The 21,883-nt window shown below is 47.8% G+C and overlaps 1 protein-coding gene across 1 annotated transcript; it reads right to left on the bottom strand.

Annotated features, from left to right (window-relative positions):
- Positions 1–955: 955 nt before the first annotated feature.
- On the bottom strand, positions 956–21,644 carry SLC6A14 (solute carrier family 6 member 14). Its single transcript, XM_026652980.1, has 12 exons — positions 21,621–21,644; positions 17,765–17,896; positions 14,637–14,798; positions 13,310–13,448; positions 11,514–11,646; positions 9,223–9,363; positions 6,642–6,870; positions 5,264–5,389; positions 4,418–4,536; positions 3,525–3,624; positions 2,907–3,016; positions 956–1,231 (listed from the first exon to the last, which is right to left on the bottom strand). The coding sequence occupies exons 2-12, from the start codon at positions 17,868–17,870 to the stop codon at positions 956–958; spliced, it is 1,641 nt and encodes a 546-aa protein (XP_026508765.1). The 5' UTR covers positions 17,871–17,896; positions 21,621–21,644.
- Between the last annotated feature and the right edge of the window lie 239 nt (positions 21,645–21,883).

Genomic DNA, 21,883 nt, shown 5'->3' with positions numbered 1-21,883 from the left:
ACCCTGCCAGAACAATTGATGCAAAACCTGCAGACATATCTCCACTGGTACGATGGTCATAACCCCACAACACACCTTTCAAGATCCATGGTCCTACACAAGCCTATCGCAACATGTGGTGTACCTCATCCAGTGCATTAAATGCCCAATTACATCTGTGTGTGTGAAACCCGACAATCACTACACTCTCGAATGAGCTCACGCAGGAAAATGAAAAAAAGGCAAAAACACCCTGTCACCTGTGGGTGAACACTTTCCCCAAAGCGATCACTCTACATCTGACCTCTCAGTCCTCATCCTCCAGGGAAATCTGCACAACACCTTCAAAAGACGAGCCTGGGAGCTTAAATTAATCACTTTGCTAGACACTAAAAACCATGGTCTTAATAAAGACACTGGATTTATGGCTTATTACAACAATCTATACCTACTACTCCCCTCCCCTTTTTGTCCTATGGCGACAGGGGTGTTAATGGGCCATTTCACCTTGAACGGTCCCTCAGAAAATGTGCTAATTACTTATGCTAAATTATCGGTTGGACCCTGTATTTAGCTGTGACACTCTCACGACCTTTCCCAGGCCTGAAGAGTTCTGTGTATCTTCAAAACTTGTCTCTCTCACCAAGAGAAGTGGGTCACCCACTTTGTCTCTTCCTCAGTCCGAACCCTCCTTAACTACAGTGGGATGTGGCCCGAGTGAAGATGCGAGCCTGACTGTAGATTTGAAGTTGCATCGTTCAGCACTGGTATGACAACGGAAGCAGTAAATCAGACCATGAAGATCAGGACAGACTGCACGTCTGTACCACAGGGACACACTGACCACGGCCAAATGACTATGAAATTCCAAGGGAATTACCGATACCTTCGTCTGACAACCAGTCGGGCCAAATTCACCTCTGGCAATGCCAGGATTTGATTTGATCCAACAAGTTTGTCTGATTAATGTAAGAAGTCAGAGTCGGATCCTGCCCCCAGTAAGGTCACTGTTAGTGTCCCCATTAACGTCCGTCAGGGCAGCTGACGCTGGGGCCCCATTGCAGCTGTTCTCTTCGACCTTTACCTGCCACAGATTTCCTGGCGCTTTCACTATTTTTACAATCGCAACAATGGGAATCCAGATGATGCAGAAGACAATCATGCACCAGCCCACAGCCGATCCCCACGCAGGGTATTCGACTGAGCCATACTTGGGAGGTGAAAATGTGACCAAAGACCAGCATAAAATCACCTGTTGAAAAAAAAAAAAGAGGGAGAAAACTTGACTAAAGCTCAGAGCGATTTGTACTGATTACAGAACACACAATTGACCAATTTATCTCCAAGAGAACCTCTGCTGCTTTGACAGAGATCTAGGTGCTTTCTGTAGACAGTCTCTGGCTTGCAGTTCAGGGTTTTGTTTCCAAATGTGGGCAGGCAATAAGAATGATCATGCATCGCCCCCTACTGACCTAGTAGTATCCATTGACATGCATGCACACACGTTCTGTATTTTTTAATATTTAAACACCCGTGTTGCTCGGAAATCTGCATAGCTCGGCAGGCACATTTCTCACACATTCGGTTTGCATGCACAGGCATGCTCTGAGGATGTGGAAGGGACGGCTCACTATACCTCTGTGCGCTAGTCCAATGTTTACAGGATTGGGGCAAAGAATGCTGAGTTAAGTTCTGGAGAGCATTCCTGCCCAGGTAAGATATTTACATTGAGCATTTCCTCGCGGGTATCCTAGAGAGATTAGAGATAATGTTGTTGCTAGAAAGGGATCTGCAACAGTTGCAGGTGTGGTTTTTGGTTTTGTTTTACATAGTGCACATATTAAAGATGAGAAGCACATGAGAGCACAAAGGAGCAATGATCTGAAAGAACCTGAAGAGTAAGGAATGTGGTGAAAGGGCTGGTTCGTCCCAGGTGTAATGCCATTGGCCTCAGTAGAATTGTGTCAGAGATTTAGTAGCCCAAATCAAGTCCATCAGGAATGTGGGGAAGAGAAAGGGTGGGAACTGAGAGGAGAAATTTCAGAGTGATGAACAAGTATTTCCATGTAAGGCCTTTGATACAAGGGGCTTCGTATGAGGAAGATGAGATGGATGGTAGATTCAAAACTGGCTGGGAGCACGCTTGGAAAAGTCAGAGCTATTCTGCAGGGCACTAGAGCTGGTCCGAACATGGAATTTCCATCCCACGGGAAATTCCAATATCCCAAACTGGGACGAGCCAGGGGATGTGACAAAAAGGGGGAAGCGGCTGGAAACGTCAGCCCCATACACCAGTGGGGGAGCCGGGGGCCAGAACCTGCCCCGTGGCCAGAAAGCAGTCAGCTTCTCCAGGGAAGGGAACTCATGCCAGAGAGCTCCCTGCCCCGCCCCACATTCAGGTCCACACAGATCCTGAAACACTTCCCCTTCTGCTAAGGCCATACACCAGCCCTAGGGCTGCAGCAAACCCCACTCACCTCCTGCTGGGCAGTGTTGGGAGATATGGAGACCTTGTTGCTCTCACTTTACCTAATGACTTAATTGCCATCAGCCTGATCTTCAGGAATGGCCTTTTGGCTCCTAGCACTGCCAGTAACCCCTTGTGCGTTCCTTAACCCTTGGGTTGCTCGGCACTGGTTCAGTGCAGAGCAGCAACCCCGGGCCGGTTTAAATTTCAGCACCAGTTGCGATGGCCAGGCACTGCCAGAGCCCAAGGGCAGCAGCCATGCGTCCTGTGCCCGGGGAGGGATGCTTGGCAGGGATGGCGTCTGAGTTGCCACACGCGTGGAGAACCCTCAGCCGGCCTGTTACGCTGGCTTTAACGCAGGCTGAAAGGGGCAGCCCCAAATCTCTACATGGAAACTGTTCAACGTGGAATGAATATGTTCGTGGCCAAAAATTCAAAGTAGTTCGACCGTGGTACTTACACATAAGAGAACCGGGGTAATGAAGAACCAGCATGCTCTCCACCACAGCCAGAACCACCAGCTCTTCTTTCCAATCATCATTTCAATGTCTTGGATAAATCGGTTTCCTCCTATTCAAAGATGGCCAAAGAGTGCACTGTAAGATCAGGGTCTAGAACATGGGTTTTATGATGTACAGAAAGCAAGTATGGGGAGCGCTACAAAGCATGGATGCATTGCTCCTTATAATTATATGTTCATGGAGGATCGGTCCAGAAATGGCTATTAGCCAGGATGGGCAGGGATGAAACCCCATGCTCGGAGTGTCCCTAGCCTCTGACTGCCAGAACCTGGGAGTGGACAACGGGGTGTGAATCACTCAGTAATTGCCCTGTTCTGTTCATTCCCTTTGAAGCATCTGGCATTAGCCACTGTCAGGACACAAGCTACTGGGCTAGATGGACCGTTGGTCTGACCCAGTCTGGCCATTCTTATGTGCTAATGATTTGGAACAAGAGATATTTTTAACCATTGAGATATTATGCACATTTTTCTGTAGAATGTTTTGGTTTTACGTCTGTGATATGACCGGGATTATTTGCATTGCCACAGCTTGATTTTCCAGTGTCAGTGATTTACCATAAATCCAGCTAATGCCTATTATTTCCAGGACCGCTGCAAAAAGGATCCCCCATCCAGCACAGAAATGATCCACTAGGTTAACCCAGTAAATTCCTGCCTGAAAAACAAACAATAAAGAGGTCGCTTTTCACCCAGTAACCTTTTGTAGGGCAGTACGAGGCGCTCATGCCAACTGAATTAAACTTCAGTCTGGGCTTTTATTTAAAACCCCTGTTTCCCAGGGGTGGATATCTCATTCATTGCACATTATTTCATTGAAATATTTATATTTAACACAGACAAGTGCATTGTATGGCACACTCCTGATCACTATTGTAATAACAAAGCACATATAAAAACACACGTAACAGGACAGCCGGGTTCGAACCTGGGACCCTGGGTTCTATAACATCAGCTTTTGTGGACTGAGCTAAAGGAGTAACACTAGCAGTGCGCTGCTGAAGTTGACTTTTATCCTCTGTTATGTACCAGCCACTAGAGGGGGACAAAGACCTAGAAGTTCCTTGTGTGGGTTACACACAAAGATTACACAAATTAATCTCCTGAACTGAAGAAAAAAATTAAATCAACAGCTCACAGACACTAAAAGAACAGCTCACAAATTAAAAGCTGACAAAGGCTCGCATTTAAAAAATTAGAGTCATTTCAGAGGACTGGATTCTGCAAATACTGCCATTAGGATTTCTTGTATGCATAAATTAAGCATGTCCATAGGTGTTTGCAGAACTGGGGGCATGGAGGTCACCTCTCTCAGAATACATAAACACAGGACTATGCTGGTAGTAGGGACTTGCTTGTCACCCAGGAAAATGATTGTATTGTCTTGTACAAATTCCCCCACCAGCTGAACTACAAGTAAACCCATTGCCAACAAAGAGTTAATGTTATACCTGAGTGACACAGATGAGACCAAGAAAAAACAGAAGCATGCATAATCCCAGCGTTACAGGAACCCTCATCTTTTTCATCACCTTGGGGTATATATCTTGTATGGTGGTTGTCACTGTTTCTGCAGGGGAAGAGAGAATTTTACTTGTTGGACATAGGCAGCAAAATGAAGAAATGCAGCTAACACTAACCAAGAAGCATTTTGTTATTTTAAGCAGAACGGTGTGAATAACTGATTTTTTCGTTCACTGGCTGTTCTGAAAATAAATAAATAAATAAATAAGTACACCTCTATCCCGATATAACGCTGTCTCGGGAGCCAAAAAATCTTACCGCATTATAGGTGAAACCGCGTTATATCGAACTTCCTTTGATCCGCCAGCCCCACCCCCCTGGAGCACTGCTTTACCGCGTTATATCCGAATTCGTGTTATATCGGGTCGCGTTATATTGGGGTAGAGGTGTAATTGTCGACTTCAATCCACTTGAAATGAAAATTTTTCAACATGTTCAGCAAACTGAAAAGTTGAAAAAAAATCATTCTGCATTGAACAAAACATTTTGTTCAACCTGAAATTTTCAAGCGTTTTTAAAATTTCCTCAAAATAAAACTGAAGGAAATTTCTAAACAACATGTCATTGGAAATTGAAAAATTAAAATGTTTCATCTGGAAAATGCCAAAATGAAATGTTTGATTTTTGGAAGGGTTTGTGTGGGGTGGTGTCACTGAAACAATTCAATGAAATTGACACACATTCTTGAAATGTTTTGGTTATTCCAAATCTGCGGGTTTTTTGGGGGGGAAATCAGCAATTTTGACCCAGCTCTAATGTCATGTTTTACTCACCTATGGAAGCAAACTGAGAGTCGAGCCCCAACAGTAAAAGCATGAAGAAAAATAAAAAGGACCAAAGAGGGGCAACTGGTAATTTGGAGAGAGCCGATGGATAGGCAACAAATGCCAAATCAAAGCCTGAAATAGAGGAGGAGAAGATACGTTATCATCGTGACCCAGTCAATGCAAAATTGACTCATTTCTCTTAAACTTAAATATTGGGAAATTATATCAGAACTTGGTGTACAAAGTGAGGTGTTGGTTGGGCAATTTAAAGACTAAATCCGACACCATTAAAATCAATGGAAGTTTTGCTATTGACTATAACCAAAGCAGGATGTAGCCTGAAATCGTTGACCCAAACTTCATCAAAGCTCAGGTTTATTAGCTGTGGCTGAATAGGATTGCAGAAAAATACTAACGACATTTCATTACTTTCATTCAGATTTGAATAGGCTAACATTACAGGCAGATCCTGAACGAGAAAGAATTCCAATAGCTAAACAGGAAGGTTTAGGGTTCTTAAATAGATGAGGTGAAATTCCCCCTGGTGAGAAGGTCTCGTCTTCCCAAAGGCTTGTGTGCTACTTTAGAACCACTTAAGCCCTATTTTTAGCATTTCAGTGGGACTTAAACTGTGCACAGGCCTTGGGTAGGGGGTGAATTTCACCTATAATTTGGAAGATTTTCTAACATGTTTGATGCAATAGGACAAATAGAATCAATATCAAGCCTGTATTTTCATTTTTTAAAATGTCCTCTTCTATTACCTTATGTATCAATCTATCACTGCTCCTGCCCATCAGCTGAGATAAACTTGATACATAGGGTGGGATTTTCAATAGCACCTTAGTGACTTCGGAGCAGAAGTTCCATTGATTTATGGTGGACAGCATGAAGTCAACTAGTGATGGAAAACCAGGACAGAACATCCTCCTTCTTTCAAGCCTCTATATCAGGGGGCGGCAACCTTTCAGAAGGGGTGTGCCGAGTCTTCATTTATTCACTCTAATTTAAGGTTTCGCGTGCCAGTCATACATTTTAATGTTTTTAGAAGGTCTCTTTCTATAAGTCTATAATATAGAACTAAACTATTGTTGTATGTAAAGTAAATAAGGTTTTTAAAATGTTTAAGAAGCTTCATTTAAAATTAAATTAAAATGCAGAGCCCTCCGGACCAGTGGCCAGGACCCGGGCAGTGTGAGTGCCACTGAAAATCAGTTCACGTGCCGCCTTCGGCGCACGTGCCTACCCCTGCTCTATATACTGAAAGTGCTTGGCATCAATAAACTACGGTCAGAGCAGCGGAGATTAAATAGGTTTAGAAAACCACTCAAGAGTGTGACAGACAAGAAGACTTTGTGATGAATAGTGAGACTATCAAACAAACCTGAGTCTACAACTTCAGAGACGGGTCTGTCTGCCAGGAAAGCCATATGTCCCAAAACGGAGAATATCGCAAATCCCGCAAACACACTGGTGAGGCAGTTTACTAAACAAACAGCAATGGCATCGGAATAGCAGTTGTTATGGAACTTATTGTAAGAGGAAAGAGCGACCAGGCCCCCCCAGGCCACCGACAGGGAGAAGAATATCTGAGTAGCTGCATCTTTCCAAACCTAAAACAGAAATAATTTGAGGTAGGTTATTATATTATTTACCCTGAAATACTTGTTCTAACCCATTAGGTGTGTTCTGTAAGGGGTGCTGCCTTTTAAAAAAAAATACGGTTATGTGAACTTTAGTGAGAAGTGCCATATATCAATGAACCCGGGGAGTGAAGTTTCCTATCCAAGGGCACGAAGGCTGGTCTTGTGCTTAAGGCACTGGACCAGAACCCAGGAGATCTTGATTCTATTCCTACCTTGGCCATTGACCTCCTGTGTGACCTTGGGCAAAGTCATCTAAATGTTCCGCATCTCAGTTTCCCAATAGGTCAGACCGGTGGGGAAAGTACTTTCCTGTTGCACAGGAGCAAGGAGAGATGTAATTCACTGATGTGTCTGGGAGGTGCTGAGATATGAACGTCATAGAAACACCAATATAGAAATAAAACAGACAGCATAGGCTGGCAATGGTGGAAGCTCCCACACACATGGTCCCACCCATGCTCCTCAGACTGGGACCTGGAAGAACTGCTTCTGCTACTCAGGAGGTAGTCCCGGGTTACACCAACATTTCAGGTGACGTGCACCAGACACCCATCCACTGAGAACCAAACGATCCTGGACACCAACCAGCAATAATATGGCAACAGCCATCGCTGTGACAAAGGTGAGATCTGAATGGACAGCTGAGTGTGAAAGGCTCCAAGTGCTGTCCCCAGCAGGGCCGGCTTTAGGACCTGCGGGGCCCAATTCGGCGGCGGTCCAGGTCTTCGGCGGCACTTCGGCGGCGGGGGGTCCTTCACTCGGCTCCGGGTCTTCCATGGCACTGAAGGACCCCCCTGCCGCTGAAGTGCCACCGAAGACCCGGAGCGGACCGCCACCGGGTGAGTAAAAAAAATTTTTAAATTTAAAAGGCACCTAAAGATGCAGGGCCCTCTTAGGCGCGGGGCCCGATTCCGGGGAATCGGCCTAAAGCCAGCCCTGGTCCCCAGTCCCTGGCCAGCCTTTATTATAGCATGCTAGGAAGAACCACACCTGAGCTTTGGTCTTAAAATAGGAGCTGATGTTGGAGGGAACCTCAGAGAAGATCCAGGCTAGGAGCAAGTCTCCTCCCTTGCTCTCCACCCCCTATTCTGCCCTGATCTAACTTCCAGGGCAAGGCATAGTTTTAGGTGACCAGTCTAAAACTGAAGCTCAAACACTCACAAAACCTGCAGATAAAATGCCTTGAAATTCATGCCAACCAAAGCAGGCAGCCTGTAGCGGGGTGAGCACCCGCTCCGGCCCTGGAGGGGTTGGAAAAGCCCTGCAGAGGGCTGGGGCTGGGCAAGGTAAAACCCTGGCTGATTGGGGGAAGTGGCTGAAGTTGGGGCCATGCCCCAAACTAAGCCACTGGGCCTTATAAGAAGGCCAGGGAAGCCAGAGGGAGAGTCTCTCTCTGACTTGAGAGGGAGACAGGCCTGGCTGCTGGGGAACTCACCCTGGGGATCTAGAGGGAGGCAGGGCTGGGGAAAGGCCTTAGGAGCTGGGAAGCCCTAGGCCAGCAACTCCCCAGGCTGCGGGGCCTAGTTCTAGGCCCACCTAGGTATTGGGCTTGCAGAGGGGCAGCCGGAGGGTGGGTAAAGGCAGCCAGTCCAAACCCCTGTTGCCTGTGATGATCGGCTGATAGACTGCAGTCTGCCCCAGGCTGAGGTGATGTAGGGATAGGCGGTGGGGGTTCCCCTGGGGTGGGGAAACCCAGTAAGACTGTGGGAGGGTTCTGCAGGAGGCAGAACCTGAGATAAGGGCACCAGGGTCCTGGGAGGGACACGGGGGCCAACGTCAAGTGGATCACCGGCCTGCAGAGGGCGCTCCTAGGTCAAAGAGCTAATTCCTGAGGACGACCAGCAGGAGGCGCCGCAGGGGCGAGTCCAGATCCTCTACACAGCCCTAATAGTCACTCTCATGGCGAGAACTTTATCACCGGGCCATAGGGTACATCCATGGCTAGCGAGTAAAGTTACACACGCCAGAAAAGCGGAGGATGGTAACACAGAAACCTCAGCTGTGGTTGTGATAGCAGGCAACCCTACCCAGACTCCTCTTTGTTCAAATGATGCGGCAGACTTGCCCTTTTTCTGGATAAATGGGCTCTAGGTGGGGATAGAGGGTTTCGCTGTAATTGTGGGTTTCTGGAAGACACGATCCAATCTTAGATACTCACTGGAAGGGAGGGATAAGAGGAGTCTGTCTGGTTAAGAAGGAAGCTATTGTATTCTGGAAACCGAGCCACATGCCAGTCTTTATAAACGTTGAGATTGTGTAATTACCAGCTGATCTAAGCAAGCAAATATTTTATGCTTTCAGAACCACCCTGAGCCTCACCTCTGCCTCCATCAGCTTTGTGAAATTGGACTGTGTTCCAATGTAATACTCAATGCCATCCCGAGCGCCTTCCAGGGTGGCACCTCGGACAAGCAGGATAACGAGGACAACATATGGAAAGAGAGCTGTGAAATAAACAACCTGCCGAGAGAAATGGAGGGAGAAGCATGAGGCTTGGGGGAAAATGCTACATAAAAATGACCAGAAAAGGCCTGAACCAAACCTCTGGATCCAAACAAACCGTTCACTGGATTCATTTCTGGGCTGGAAAAGTCTGGATTCAAGTCTGGACGTGACCGTTCCCTGGTTCATCTCTACAAATTACCAGTCTGGATTCATAAACTGTACACGCCGATGGCAAACAAACCTCGTCCAACCCGTCCCAGTGAGCGCCCCAGGACCTGCCCAAGCCTGCTGGCTAGCAGGGGGCTATTTACTAAAAAGGTTGAACAAAACGGTGGGAGCAGATTTAGTTACTGAGCAAAGGGAGTTGTACGCTCGTTGGGGCAGGGACTTTATTCGTACAGCGCATGGCGCAGCGGGGTCATGGGATATAAACTGGGGCTCCTAGGTGCTACCACAGTACAAACAAACAACAACAACAACTCTGGAGGTGGCGCTCCCTGCAGGTTTCACTGTCATTTACCTCTGTAACTGAGGCAGATTAGCTGGTTATGCCTTGCCATAGCATTGCATCATGCTGTGGCCTTGCACCACAACACACTGGCTGCACTGGCTCCAAGAGCCGCTTTCTAATTGCCCAGGGGACACTCCTGTTCTGATGCTGGGAGAGATGGGCTCTAGGCCAAAGGCAGAGCCAGTGCCCAGCACCCCTAGGAGTAGGAAGGAACTAGAGGCTGGAATGGAAGCCGGTATGGCCCAAAGAGACGGGAGACGGGGACAGAAATTGTGTTGCGGAGAAGAGTGAGAGGCAGAGAAAAGTGATGGTGAAGCAAGGAGAGAAGAAGACAGACATGGGAGGAAGGGAAAGAAAATCAAGTTCGCTAGTTGCAGGGAGACAGAGATCCAGGTGAGAAGACAGATATGGGGGGGAGGGGGGGAACTGAGCAAGGAACTGGAGGAGCCAGGGAGAAGGAGAAACCTATGGGAGCAAAGAAAGAAGAATGAGAGAAGAACGGGGAGTCAAGAAACCAGGCAAGGGGGCCGGGCCTCTCGTAGGAAAATGAGTAACAGTCGCCCCCAGCTGAAAGCCTCTTTAGCCCCAGCGGATCCTCCGTCACTCATGGCCAGGGGAGAGGGGGATTTTCAGGCTGGTTGTGGAGCCTGGCTGGACGGGAGGACTTGGGGTTATGAGTGAAAGATCCATGTGCACTGCTCAGAGGTGTGGCTGCGGCACGCCCCAAGCCAGCTTTCAGCCAGCCTGCTCGAATAACACTGGCAGAGACGCCGTGGCAGGCCGGGCTAGCCACTTGCGTACACCCCCACGGTCAGGGTTGGGCTTGTACAGCCCAGGCTGCTGCGGCTTCTCTGCTATTGTTACCGGAGCCAGCGAGATCAAAGCCAGCGTCTCCAGTGCTGCAGTCACTCCTAACTATGGTATAGACATCCCCTGAGGACCAACGAGGCCAACCCAGCAGACGTTGCCCCTCTGGCTGCAGCACTGCTGTGCGGTGACGTCTCTCTGTCCCGCTGAGCTGCAGGGCCTGGGCTGACTTACGAACTCAGAGCCTGGGGGCTGTCACCTGACTTCAGTGGGCTTGAGTCTGAAAAAAGAGTCCTCACGCCTAGACCCTGACTACAGCCTGGGGGGCTCCCGTTGACAGAGACAGGAGTTTACAGTGCAGCAGGAAGCGGCGAGTGCATATCTGTCCGCAGGATCGGGCCCATGCTTTCAGGCTAAACATAGGTAATCTGTAGGTATCACAGGCATGTGTATATTGTGTGTGTGTGTGCGCGAGTGCAGTGTGTGTGTGTGCGTGCGCGTGCAGTGTGTGTGTGTGCGCGCGTGCGTGCATGCTTCACAAGAGACCAGGCTATAACAGGACCTCAACCAACGTCTCTCACGTGATCATAAAAAGCCCCAACAGCATCATTCCTGGTGGGATAAGGGACCATTGAGCTTGGGTCAGGGTGGCAGAATCAGGCGTCATGTGCTTTATACGTGTCATGTAAAATATGAGCAAGCAGCAGCGGCAAAGTCAGACAGTGCCTATGTCATGGGCTAGTGAATCAGGGCCTAACCCCACCAGGTGCTGAGCTGCCCTTGAAGTTGGGATCATCCCTTGGCAGGATCAGTCCCAGAAATCTAGCATGGGTTTCTCCCGACTTACCTTTCCTGAAGATTTTATCCCTTTAAATAATGCAGCTCCGACTATCAGCCAGGATAGGAGCAGGCAGAGGGCCAAGTACCAGACAATTTCACCCGTCTCGTCCAGCCCGCTGGAACGCCGAAGGGCCACTTTACTGAAAGCACAGAACATCGTGATCAGCATCGCGTCGCTTGCACCAGGGTGTGGCAGCTGCTGGCATGAAGAGCCCCACTGATTATCCAGAGCCACCTCTGGAGAGGGGATGCTCATGTCTGTCTAGCTGGTGATGTCACACCCACGCATCAACTTCCATTGGTGCAGAGCCTGTCAGCCCCCCTCCATCCCCGCCTCCTAGCTGGGCTCTTAAATGTGTCCATTTAAACTTTTAAGCATCTGCTGATTTCAAGCAAGTACTTAAATTCCATTGACTTCCCGGGTAGCAGGCCAGGCTGGGAGTGATTGGAAAGGTGGCTTCTTTGGAGGCTTCAAAGAGAAACCAATGCTTTCCTCTCACCCCTGCCTCGGATTGACGCTCAGTAGGTGGATAGACACAACTGTGCTGATTTTAAAACGATAACCTTACTGCACAGAGCCAGCTCGGGTTATTAACTAAAAGGATGAGCCCAGCGCTGCCAGGCTGAGAGGAGTTGGAGGAAAACACCTCTCCAACGAACCGGCTAGTCTTTCCACTCATTGCCAGCTCAATTACCATTATAGAACTGGAAGTAGCTAGATTCCAATTTAGGGCCAGATTCAGAAAGTGAAGGAGCAAGTGGCCAGTGGGGTAGTACTAGAAGAAAAACACCTCTGTGTTATGGGCTTTTGTGCAGCTCCAGGTGCCTGGGTGATGGACACCATAGAAAAACCTAAAATAGTGAAGGCAAGAGTGGTTCTGAACGATCTGTATTGTAACAGCAACAAACCGTGCTACAGTGAGCACTGATTCACTAGTGATACTCTTCCAGGGTGTCTGGAGCCATGCGGCTTCTGGCCCCAGGTGAACTGATGGCATGCTAATGCACACCCTGGCAGGGCTTATTCCTCTATTAATCATCAGACAGCAGTGAATCATACACCTAAGTGTGGCGTATGCAGGTGAAACACCTGCACATTATGAACACTTACCTGTCCTGGAAAGTGCTCTGTAATGACAGGTATATAAAAGGCAAGTGGACTGGCTGAATATTTTCAACATCCTAATTTGGGACAAAGAACGTGCCTTATGTTCGGGAGTTTAAGGGGAGAAAACTTCCTCAATTTTATGATTTATTTCTTAGTTATAAATTTGTTCTTGTGCTTCTCTGTGACTTGTGTTACATTTGTCACCCCTGATTCAGTATTTAATGTTTTCCGGACACAACTGCTCAGCTTTAGTTAGCAGTCCCATGAGCTTGGCCCAAAGCTGTTTCTAGAAAGTGGTCTGAGTTACACCAGAATCGGCAACGTTTGCCATGCAGCCCAGGCCAGTTTGTTTACCTGCCACGTCCGCAGGTTCAGCCAATCGCGGCTCCCACTGGCCGCGGTTCGCCGCTCCAGGCCAATGGGGGCTGTAGGAAGCGCCGTGGCCCGAGGGATGTGCTAGCCACCGCTTCCCGCAGCCCCCATTGGCCTGGAGCAGCGAACCGCGGCCAATGGGAGCCGCGATCGGCCGAACCTGCGGACGCGGCAGGTAAACAAACCGGCCTGGCCCTCCAGGGGGCTTACCCTGGTGGGCCGCGGGCCAAACATTGCCGATCCCTGAGTTACACAGAGGGTTTCTCCAAGCCCCACACAGCACATACTGATTTAGCAATATAAAGGTGGTACTGTATACTCACTTCCAGTACTGCTCACTGGGAAGTTGCACTTGTTTATACACTAAGCTGCCATTGAGACAGGTTAGATTGTTGCTGGTGACATACGAGTAGTTTGTGTGAATGATTATCCCGTTTGGTAAGGTCGTATTGCAATCGCTCACTAAAAGAGAAAGGGTTGTTAATGTTCAGTGGTGAAATTAGAAACAGACTTTGATTACGGTGAGTGCCTTTTTCGTGCTGTTATGGCTTCAGTGTGTATTTTTGTGGTAACTACAGACAGACCCCAGCCACCACTTTCAGATGTGGATTTGGCTTCCTACCCAAACACTCCCAGGTCTGGTGTGTTCAGCTCTGGGAATCTGGCTGGCCTAATGTAAAGACAGGAAATGTTCGCAAAAATCAGATCTGGGTGCGGTTAAGATTTCCAACTCTGATAATGTAAGGGCCAGATCCAGTATTCACACTCATCTATAGCAATCCCATATCATACTGATGGGAACAGACTGGCATTATTCCTAGTTCTCTTTAAAAAGTAGGGCAAATCTCTTGGCTACAATTTAAGCCAAACAAGAGTTGATCAATGCATTAAATGCACTATCAGCAAGAGGATTTACTTGACATGAAACCCTGGTGAAATTGTAGTGCAGAATTTTGGGGCAATTTGTCTGACTTTTATACCAATCCAGCACTCTTCTAATATGGGGTGAAACATTTTTTTTTAGTCTTTTAAATGAGAATCTCCTTGAAATGTATAAATGTAAAACTGTTAAGTAATATGTCAGAACTGCAGTCTGTGATAAACTATTAAACTTCACTGGGGGATAGGAAATGACCATTTTTAAATCACGCATGCACACAGCCAATCAATAGCCTGGAAATATTATCTAAAGACATGATGAAACATGAAGCCAATGTCCATCCAACACATGATGTTAACAAAGCCACACATATAGGATAAAGGATTTTGGAAGAGCCCCAAGTGAATGCACTAGGTATGCATTTCTTTTGCATTAGGATGGCCATTTCTTTGTCACGAAGCACTAATGAAATTGCAGTGCGGTATTTTTGGTGATTTTATACCAGTCTAGAGATCTGTTATTCTAGGAAAGATGGGCAGAAAGGAGGACTCATTCTAGCTCCCAACAGATCATATGGGCAAATGCTACAGGCAGATAGAAAGAAGATCAGTCCAGGTGTCAACTGGTTGTCAAGGTAAGGTTTCCAGACAGCATCATGGCCAACTAACTGTCCCACTACTGCCCTTTTTCATGTCTTTTGTTTATTACTGGGAAACAGAAGCAATGGAATTATTCCTAGTAATAGTGTGGATTATTTAAAAGTACCGTACCTACAGGTGTTTTGCTGCAATTTTCATCTGCCCACGCAAAGCAGTCCGACCACGGCAGTACACTTTGGAAGGAGGCAAACAGATAGTAGAGGGCATAGGCAATGATAACATTGTAATAGACCGTCACCAAGGTGGTGATGATGACCATCGTGATTCCCACTCCTAGAAAAGAGAGCAGAAGTTTCATCATCCAACTCAAACACAGTATAAAGAGAATGTCAATCATCAACTTCAGTGAACTCCACATTTCTCTACCCTTCTGCCTATCTACCAGGAAGTAGGGTGCCCTTTGGGATTTACAGGTTGCAGATTGCAAAAAAGCCTCAGCATTGCTGAAGAGTTGGCGGGGGAGACACACTACATTTTAATAGCTGTAGGGAATGTCGTCACCCAATCCCAATGCTACATACCTCCTCGAAAACGTAGGGGAGGAAGGGTCAGTGTAGTGCAGCAGGAGGATGAAAGTAACTCAGCCAGAGGTTAGGGGAGGACAGGAGTGGGTGGGTGAGGTTCTGTGGCCTGCGAGGTGCAGGAGGTCGGACCAGATGATCACAAGGGTCCCTTCTGGCCTTAAAGTCTACGAGTCTGTAATGTTAGTGTGTGGAGTGGCCCAACTGAGGACGAAGATGCTATGGGAAGAGGGCAGAAGAAGAACAGAACAGAATACAACATCTGCTCCAAGGCAGTCCAGGCCAAAGAGAGAGGACCAGATTGCACTGGTTCAGATACCAAGGGGAATCCGGTGCTGAAGGGAAAATTCGGACATAGCTGATTTCTATAGGCATGGTGTGGCTAAAGTCTGTGAAGACGTATCACTTCTGTATGTAAATAAACTAACAGCTTAACCTTACTGATCTTTCTTAGCAGTAAGACTAAGATCATTCAGGCTAATCTATTAGGTTCAGGGCCGGCTCCAGGCACCAGCCTACCAAGCATGTGCTTGGGGCGGCACCTGGAGGGGGGCAGCGCTCACCCGGGGAGAGCGGAGCCGCAGCGGGCTTGCCGCCCTCCCTCAGCGCTCCGGCCGGTCGGGGAGAGCGGGGCCCTGGCTGGGCTCGCCGCCCTCCCCTGCTGTGCTCCCTGCCGGGAGGCAGGGGGTGGCAGGAGGCTTTTTTGCCTGGGGCGGCAAAAAAGCCAGAGCCGGCCCTGATTAGGTTATTTACATCATTTTAAAGATAAATATAAACAACTTGGTAAAGTAAGGGAGAGTCTTCTGCATTCCACATTGAGTTAGGGGAAAACTACACCATGCTAGTCCAAGAGTCCATGTTAGCGTTAAAGAACCAGGCCAGCTCACTTACAGGATGCCCAGTTAGGGAGGGGATGAGATCAGATCCCAGACTACCAGGAAAGAAGGGAACGGTGGCAATAGACTGAGCAGAAGAAAGGGGGGGATGTACCACATCACTCTCTGTAGCCAGTACAAGTAGCAATGAATCACGTGCTAAAGGGAACCATGCCCAGCTCTTTGCAGCTGAAGAAAGGACTGGTGAAGAAGATAGAAAGGAGGCGAAAGGGAGGGTTCATCGCTAAAAGAAATTTGTTAAATATAGGAAAATTGGGGTGGAAAATACCGGTGCTAGTTAAATGGAAAAGCAGAACATCAGTGGAGAAGAATTACCTTCATTCCTTTTACCCTGGACAGTAACAAACGGAGAGATGGGCTGAAGCCACAAAATTAGGGACTGGATCCAGATTTTGAATATCCCAAATGGGGGTTTGGATCCAGGGTTTGGGCCAGCCGTGTAGAAAAATCAGAGCCATTTGTGAAGTCTGGGTGAGGTTTTAAACTTTCTGTAACCCTGAAGTTCAATGGATTTTGGTCTGGGTGTCTCGAAATAAAATGAAAGGAAACGTATACAAAACTGGGCCTCATCGCATTGTTTGTAGAGATCTCATTGTGATTGCTAGTTGCATCAGTGAATGAAAGACAGCATCAAATAGTGGTTTGCAAGCACACTGCAGCTTTTCCTTTGTCAAAAGGAACTTCGTGAGTTTGAGGTCAACCTACCAAACCTTTTCTAATGATCTCGGGGAGTATATATGACATACGTGTTTACACACACACACAGCCCTGGCTATTTCCATAGACCCAACTGCCTCTGGGTTGGATCCAGGACTGGCTCCAGGGTTTCTGCTGCCCCAAGCGACGGAAAAAAAAAAAGCCGCGATCGCAATTGCGATCGGCGGCACTCCGGCGGCAGCTCCACCGCGCCGCTTTCTTCTTCGGCAGTAATTCGGTGGCAGGTGCTTCCCTCCGAGAGGGACCCGCATCTGAATAGCAGCCGAACAGCCCGACGTGCCGCCCCTTCCCCTTGGCCGCCCCAAGCACCTGCTTGCTGGGCTGGTGCCTGGAGCTGGCCCTGTTTGGATCCATCCTTCTTTTCATCTTGTGCAGATTTTGAAAGCTTGTGTGCAGTGCCTGGTTGTTTCTGGTGAGTTTTGAGGCAGAAACTGGTCAGGAACAGTAAATGCCTGGACATAACCCCTTTTTGTTGTCTACTAATACACAGGATCAGTAAAGGCAAATAAAGCTCTTAATATGATTAAAAATGTAATGTCCTTATTCCTATCTTAATGCGGCTGGGTGGTCAGGAGGGCATGCAGGCCCAATGATGCCCTCGTTTATGTCCATCCTTGTTGGAGCAGAATGGATGCAAATAAGGGCGGAATTTGCCCCATGATCTTGATTCCCATATGTGTGGGATGTCTCTGATTGCCCCACAGACCACACTGCTGGAATAGAGGCCCAGGGGCATAGGCGCGTAGGTGCATAAAATGGTTCTTTACACGTGCAAGTGCCGATCTGAGCAGCTAAATGCGGGATTTGCATGTCTCATGCAGACCCCTATTTAGCATATAGAGTGAGAAGACATAGCCAGTAAATGAGAAACAATAAAGTTACACTGACACGCTGGAAAATTGCTGCTTCTGATGTATCACATATAGTGCCTCTCATACAGTACATACTAGCCCTCCGAGTTTGGCCATCCATGAAATGGCATGACACTCCATGTAGAGTCTAATTTACGACACTAGCCAGAAGCATTATGGGGAAATCATTAATCCACTTTTGACTATTAGAGCAACAAAAGAAGATCTATACATAAAAAACTAATGTCACTGACCTTGTAAAATTGGTAATATTCTCCACACAGAAACTGGCCCCAAACTGGCAAACTGTCCCAGGGAACATTCCAAAAAAAATAAAGGTAAACCAGCTAATGCCAGCATAGTTGTGTAGGGTATTAGAAAGGCACCTGGGGAAAATAAAAAAACCTATTATACCGGCACAATTCGACTCCTTTTTGTATAGTCATATATGCAAATATACCAAAGTGTTTTTTATTTTGTACAGATTGTTTTTTTAAAGGACTGTGTTCTGTAAAATCAAATAGTATTTGCAGAGGAAAGGGGTAATTACTCGTTGGAGGTCTGATCCAGGTTCCAGTAAAGGTAACGTTAGTAACATAAGCATGGCTGTTATGTAAAATAAAGTTCTCATGTATTTAATTCTTTCACAATGATAGATTCTTACCAACAACAGGCTGCGCAATTGGTTGCGCAATTGCCTGTTACCTTGTCTATCCAGAGATGTTTGCTTGTGTCACGTTTGCTTGTCCCTGATATACCTTCAGGCATGACTACGAATTGTGCCTATGGCCACAACTGAAAATATGTTTCACGGGAAAAGATCAGTAGGTCAGAAAGATGCTGAGGTGGCTCGATCTCTGAATAACTTCTTTAAAAGGCTAAGATTCAAGGCACAGTGCTAAAGGCCCACCCCAAGGCTGAAACGGTGGGCCTTTCATATTTTGAATAAAAGGGAATAGATGTTCTTGCATAACATATATATGAAAGTTTTAAAATGATCTAGTTTCCCCCACCTGCTTTTTACTTTCAGTACTTGCTCACAGGAACACTGTCACGTAGCTCAGCCCAAGATTTAGATTTTGTAATTTAAAAATAAACATTTTATAAAACCAACTATTAATAAAAATTTAATTTGAATGTTAATGATTTAAGCAAAATAAAATGTGCACCATATTGCACTCACAAATCAGGTACTTAGACTTCCACGTTACGTCAGTTCCACCTGCAAATCAATGTAGGCTCAAAACTGCATCCGTGGTTATTTGCACCTTGGATTTTCACACACACATAGAAAGGTTGAATGATCAAAAACCTGACCTCAGCTCTTTTTTATGTCTATAGGTACCAAGCAAATGTACAGTGCTATATAAATACCAATGATTAGAATCTGCTGTGTGCACTCACTTGCCTGGGGCTGCTCAGCGTGAGTCAGATACTACCCCTATGAGTAAGAATAGCTCAAACTGGTCCATCATAGATAAATAACAGTAATTCAAAACAAACCTTTAACACTAATTTTAGACACTGCACAATGCCTCTAACTGCTTCTCCTCTGCAGCGCTGCCTCATCCTGCCACAGGCACTGAGAGCACTGAGCCACCCTGCTAGGCTCTGCAACTTAGAACTGACGAATTTTTATGGCACAACTTTTCTTTTGTGAAAATAAGGATAAAAAACTGTCCAACACATACTGCTCTGTTAGTCTTTGTTTGGGGTAAACTATTTTTAATCCAGGTAAAAAAGGGGATGCCACTTTAAAATAGGCCCTTTAAAATAAATAGGCATTGCGCATCATTTAGTGTGGGACGGTTTCTAACTGGAGTGCAGCATTGTGAAGTACAGATAAGTGTAACCTTCAACATTTACACCAGAAACAGCCATTAACAACGAACAGAATAGGCTCTAAGTCAGGGGTGCTCAAACTTCACTGCACCGCGACCCCCTTCTGAGACCAAAAATTATTACTCGACCCCAGGAGGGGGGACCGAAGCCCCCCGCCCACTGCCTTGGGCGGAGTGGGTGGAGGGGGGAGTCAAAGCCAAAGCCCAAGGGCTTCAGCCCCAGAGAAGGGGCCTGTAACCTGAGCCCTGCCACCCAGGCCTGAAACTCTCGGGCTTCGGCTTCGGCCCCGGGCTCCAGCAAGACTAAGCCAGCCCTAGCGATCCCATTAAAACAGGGTCATGACCCACTTTGGGGTCCCGACCCACAGTTTGAGAAACCCACAGTGTCATTTAATTCAGGTCACATCACAATTACTTTTCTCTGTGTTCTTCAGTCTAATGATTTCCACTTTAAAGCCTGTCCTGCAACTCTTACTCACATGAGTTACCCTCTCTCAGATGACTAGTCCTATTGCACTGACAATAGTGAAGCAGGGGTGTCTCCAGGCCCCAGGCCAGCAAAGCACTTAGGTAGGTGGAGAAGCACATTAGCAGTCAAACTAACTTGAAGCCTCACGCACGTGCTTAAATGCGTTGCTGGACTGAGGCCTCAGGAATGACCAAATGCTGAGAATATTGCGGTCTGGTTGATTACCCAGCCCTGGCAGTAGGTTAGGTCCACAGAGCACTGGAATGGGAGTCAGGAGACCCGGGTTCTGGTTTGGGTTCTGCCACTGACTCATTGCATAAGTCTGAACAAGTTACAGCCTCTCTGTACCTCGTTTTCCCATCTGTCTGATGGGGGTGCTTCTCTTCTTCTCCTTGCTTGGAGAGCCTCAGATGGACATGACTAATTAAGTGCTAAATATATCTGGGCATAGTGCAGGGGTGGGCAAACTACGGCCCGGGGGCCACATCTGGCCCATCAGACGTTTTAATCCAGCCCTCGAGCTCCCACTGAGGAGTGGGATCCGGGGCTTGCCCCACTCTGTGCGGCTCCTGGAAGCAGCGGCATGTTCTCCCTCCAGCTCCTACATGTAGAAACAGCCACAGGGCTCCGCATGCTGCCCAAGCCCCAAGCGCCGCCCCCGCAGCTCCCATTGGCTGAGAACTGCGGCCAATGGGAGCTGCAGGAATGGCACCTCCAGACAGGGCAGCGTGTAGAGCTACCTGGCCGCGCCTCTCCTTAGGAGCCATAGGGGGGACACGCTGCTGCTTGAGGTAAGCACCGCCCGGACTTGCACCCCTGACTCCCTCCCACACCCCAACCCCCTGCCCCATGCCTGATCCCCCTCCCACCTCTGAACCCCTTGGTCCCAGCCCAGAGCAGCCTCCTGCACCCCTCATTCCCAGCTCCACCCCAGAGTCTGCACCCCCCAGCTGGAACCCTCACCCCCCCCACACACACACACACCCTGCCCCAACCCAGAGCCCCCTCCTGCACCCCGAACTCCTCATTTCTAGCCCCATCCCAGAGCCCTTCCCCCTCCTGCACTCCCAACCCCAATTTCATGAGCATTCATGGCCTGCCATACAATTTCCATGCCCAGATGTGGCCCTCGGGCTAAAAAGTTTGCCCACCCCGGTACAGTGCTTAGATTATCCACAGATACCAAGTTTGTTTAAAAACGCATAAAATACATATAGTACATAATCTGCGAGAACCCAAATGTAGATAAATGTAACCGTACAGTTTAGATATTAGACTCCAAATACTGGGGGATATCACCCATGAAAAGTTATACAGAGAGTTGGTTGTAGAAAGCAAATATAGAAATGAGTGTAGATTGTCCCTCAGTAATTGAGCATTTAGGATGGATTGTCTCTTAGTAGTTATAACCCATCAGAGAAGTATTTCAGTTACTTTCCTGATAGTTACACTATCATCATTACCTGACAGGTAAGGAGTTTGGAACTGATACTTCACATTTTCCTTCTGTTCCTAGCACCCTGATCCACTTCTAACTGGAGATGGGCCCACCCCACCTTCTCCAGGGTTAGGGTTTGGGTCTAGCCGATGATAAAGGCTGATGCCAGCTGTAACGTTCATTCAAATCTGAATCCCAACTTCTCCAAAAGCTCAGGGATGTTTGGAGCTGAGATTCGGGTTTGAGACGGTCTAACAAATAGCATCGGGTCCTCACAATCTCGCTCTCCTCAAGCAGGGAGCTTGGGGACAGCCGGTGCGTTGGGTTTGGGTAGCACACTGCAGAGAAAGGGCAACACTCACCCCCTCCGTTCTGGTAAGTGAGGTAGGGGAACCGCCAGACGTTCCCCAGCCCCACCGCGTAGCCGACCATGGACAGCAGATAGTCCGTCTTGCTGGACCAGTTCCCACGCTCCGAGTTCTCGTCATTCTGCCCCGCGGGGGCGTCTTTCCCCTTCGACAACGTGAAGTCCTTGGGGAGCAGAGAGGGGGAAATCACCACGGGCCTGGGAGCTTCTCTGCCGGTCCCATCGACCGCGCCAAGAGCCCCGCGGCTCCGGACCCGA

Source organism: Terrapene carolina, unplaced genomic scaffold (assembly GCF_002925995.2).
Source record: "Terrapene carolina triunguis isolate 2854851 unplaced genomic scaffold, T_m_triunguis-2.0 Scaffold131, whole genome shotgun sequence".
Lineage (NCBI taxonomy): Eukaryota > Metazoa > Chordata > Testudines > Emydidae > Terrapene > Terrapene triunguis.
This window is presented reverse-complemented; position numbering and strand designations above follow the sequence as displayed.